Consider the following 1,654-nt stretch of genomic DNA (forward strand, 5'->3'; position numbering starts at 1 on the left):
AATACAGCAGTGAAGACATTGATATCTATTAAGACAGGAAATTTTTGAAGGAACCTCCTCTGGTATGTCTTCCAGATACGGAAGTTAATAGGATGTCGTGAGTCCAACAGAAATCACTCAGGATGAACCCAGTGATAATCAACTGTTCCTCTAGTTTGTTTAAGAGCCATGTAGGAGTTAGGTAGATGGGGTGAGAACTGGGAAATTTAAGCAGAGACACATAGAGTCAGGCTGTGTAGATGCCTGCCTGTTTTTCAGTGTCTTTTTTTTTTTAATAAAAATTTTTCTTGTCTATTATACCTCAGTAAAGCTGGGGGTGGGGTGGGGGCAGGTGCGGGGCGGGGAGAGAAAGCAGTGGTGTTTTCATGGTAATAACACACCACCAGCTAATTGTTTTCCTATTCACTACTCTCCCAGAACAGTCCCGCAGAGACTGCCATTCCCCAAAGCAGCCACACGAGGGCGACTATAAGGCGATCCATTTTTCAGTGTTACTGTGTATTTTTCAATGGAAAATAAGAATCTGCGAGTCCAGTAGGAAAAGCATCAGAACTGAGAGTTGGAAATTGGGAGTATAGGTGGGGTGGGCACAACACTCACAGCAACTCTATAAACTGATTTTCAAATGTGATCCTGCCTGGAGCCTAATTGGGCACTTATCAACCATCTTTGTCTGGGTTTCTGATTTCGCGGTTGGTTATTAACCTGGGTTCAGCCCATGAGAGGGACAAACCAGTCGAGTGTCTCTGAGTTCCTCCTCCTGGGTCTCTCCAGGCAGCCCCAGCAGCAGCAGCTCCTCTTCGTGCTCTTCCTGAGCATGTACCTGGCCACGGTCCTCGGAAACCTGCTCATCCTCCTGGCCATCAGCATGGACTCCCGCCTGCACATCCCCATGTACTTCTTCCTCTGCAGCCTGTCCTTCGTGGACGTGTGCTTCTCCTCCACCACTGTCCCTAAGATGCTGGCCGACCACATACTCGGGAGCCAGACCATCTCCTTCTCTGGGTGTCTCATGCAGATGTATTTTGTTTTCATGTTCGTGGACATGGACAATTTCCTCCTGGCTGTGATGGCCTATGACCGCTTTGTTGCCATATGCCACCCCTTACACTACTCAGCAAAGATGACCCACCAGCTCTGTGCCCTGCTGGTCACTGGGTCGTGGGTCATTTCCAACCTGAATGTCCTGTTGCATACCCTGCTGATGGCTCAACTCTCATTCTGTGCAGACAATGCCATCCCCCATTTCTTCTGTGATGTGACCGTCCTCCTGAAACTCTCCTGCTCTGACACACACCTCAATGAAATGATGATTCTGACTGAGGGTGCCCTGATCATGATCATCCCATTTGTTTGTATCCTGGTATCATATATACACATCAACTGTGCTGTCCTGAGAGTCCCATCCACAATGGGAAGGTGGAGAGCCTTCTCCACCTGTGGCTCCCACCTGGCTGTGGTTTCCCTCTTCTATGGCACCATCATTGCTGTGTATTTCAACCCTTCATCCTCACACTCATCTGAGGACACCACAGCTACTGTGATGTACACGGTGGTGACTCCCATGCTGAACCCTTTTATCTACAGCCTGAGGAAGAGGGACTTGAAAGGGGCTCTGCAAAAAGTGATTGGCAGAAAGATATGCTCTTACTGA

The 1,654-nt window shown here is 48.5% G+C and overlaps 1 protein-coding gene across 1 annotated transcript; it reads left to right on the plus strand.

Moving 5' to 3' along the window:
* Positions 1-718: 718 nt before the first annotated feature.
* On the plus strand, positions 719-1,654 carry LOC130861042 (olfactory receptor 1F1-like). Its single transcript, XM_057749541.1, has one exon. The coding sequence runs from the start codon at positions 719-721 to the stop codon at positions 1,652-1,654; it is 936 nt and encodes a 311-aa protein (XP_057605524.1).

Source organism: Hippopotamus amphibius, chromosome 9 (genome assembly GCF_030028045.1).
Source record: "Hippopotamus amphibius kiboko isolate mHipAmp2 chromosome 9, mHipAmp2.hap2, whole genome shotgun sequence".
In the NCBI taxonomy this organism is placed as follows: domain Eukaryota; kingdom Metazoa; phylum Chordata; class Mammalia; order Artiodactyla; family Hippopotamidae; genus Hippopotamus; species Hippopotamus amphibius.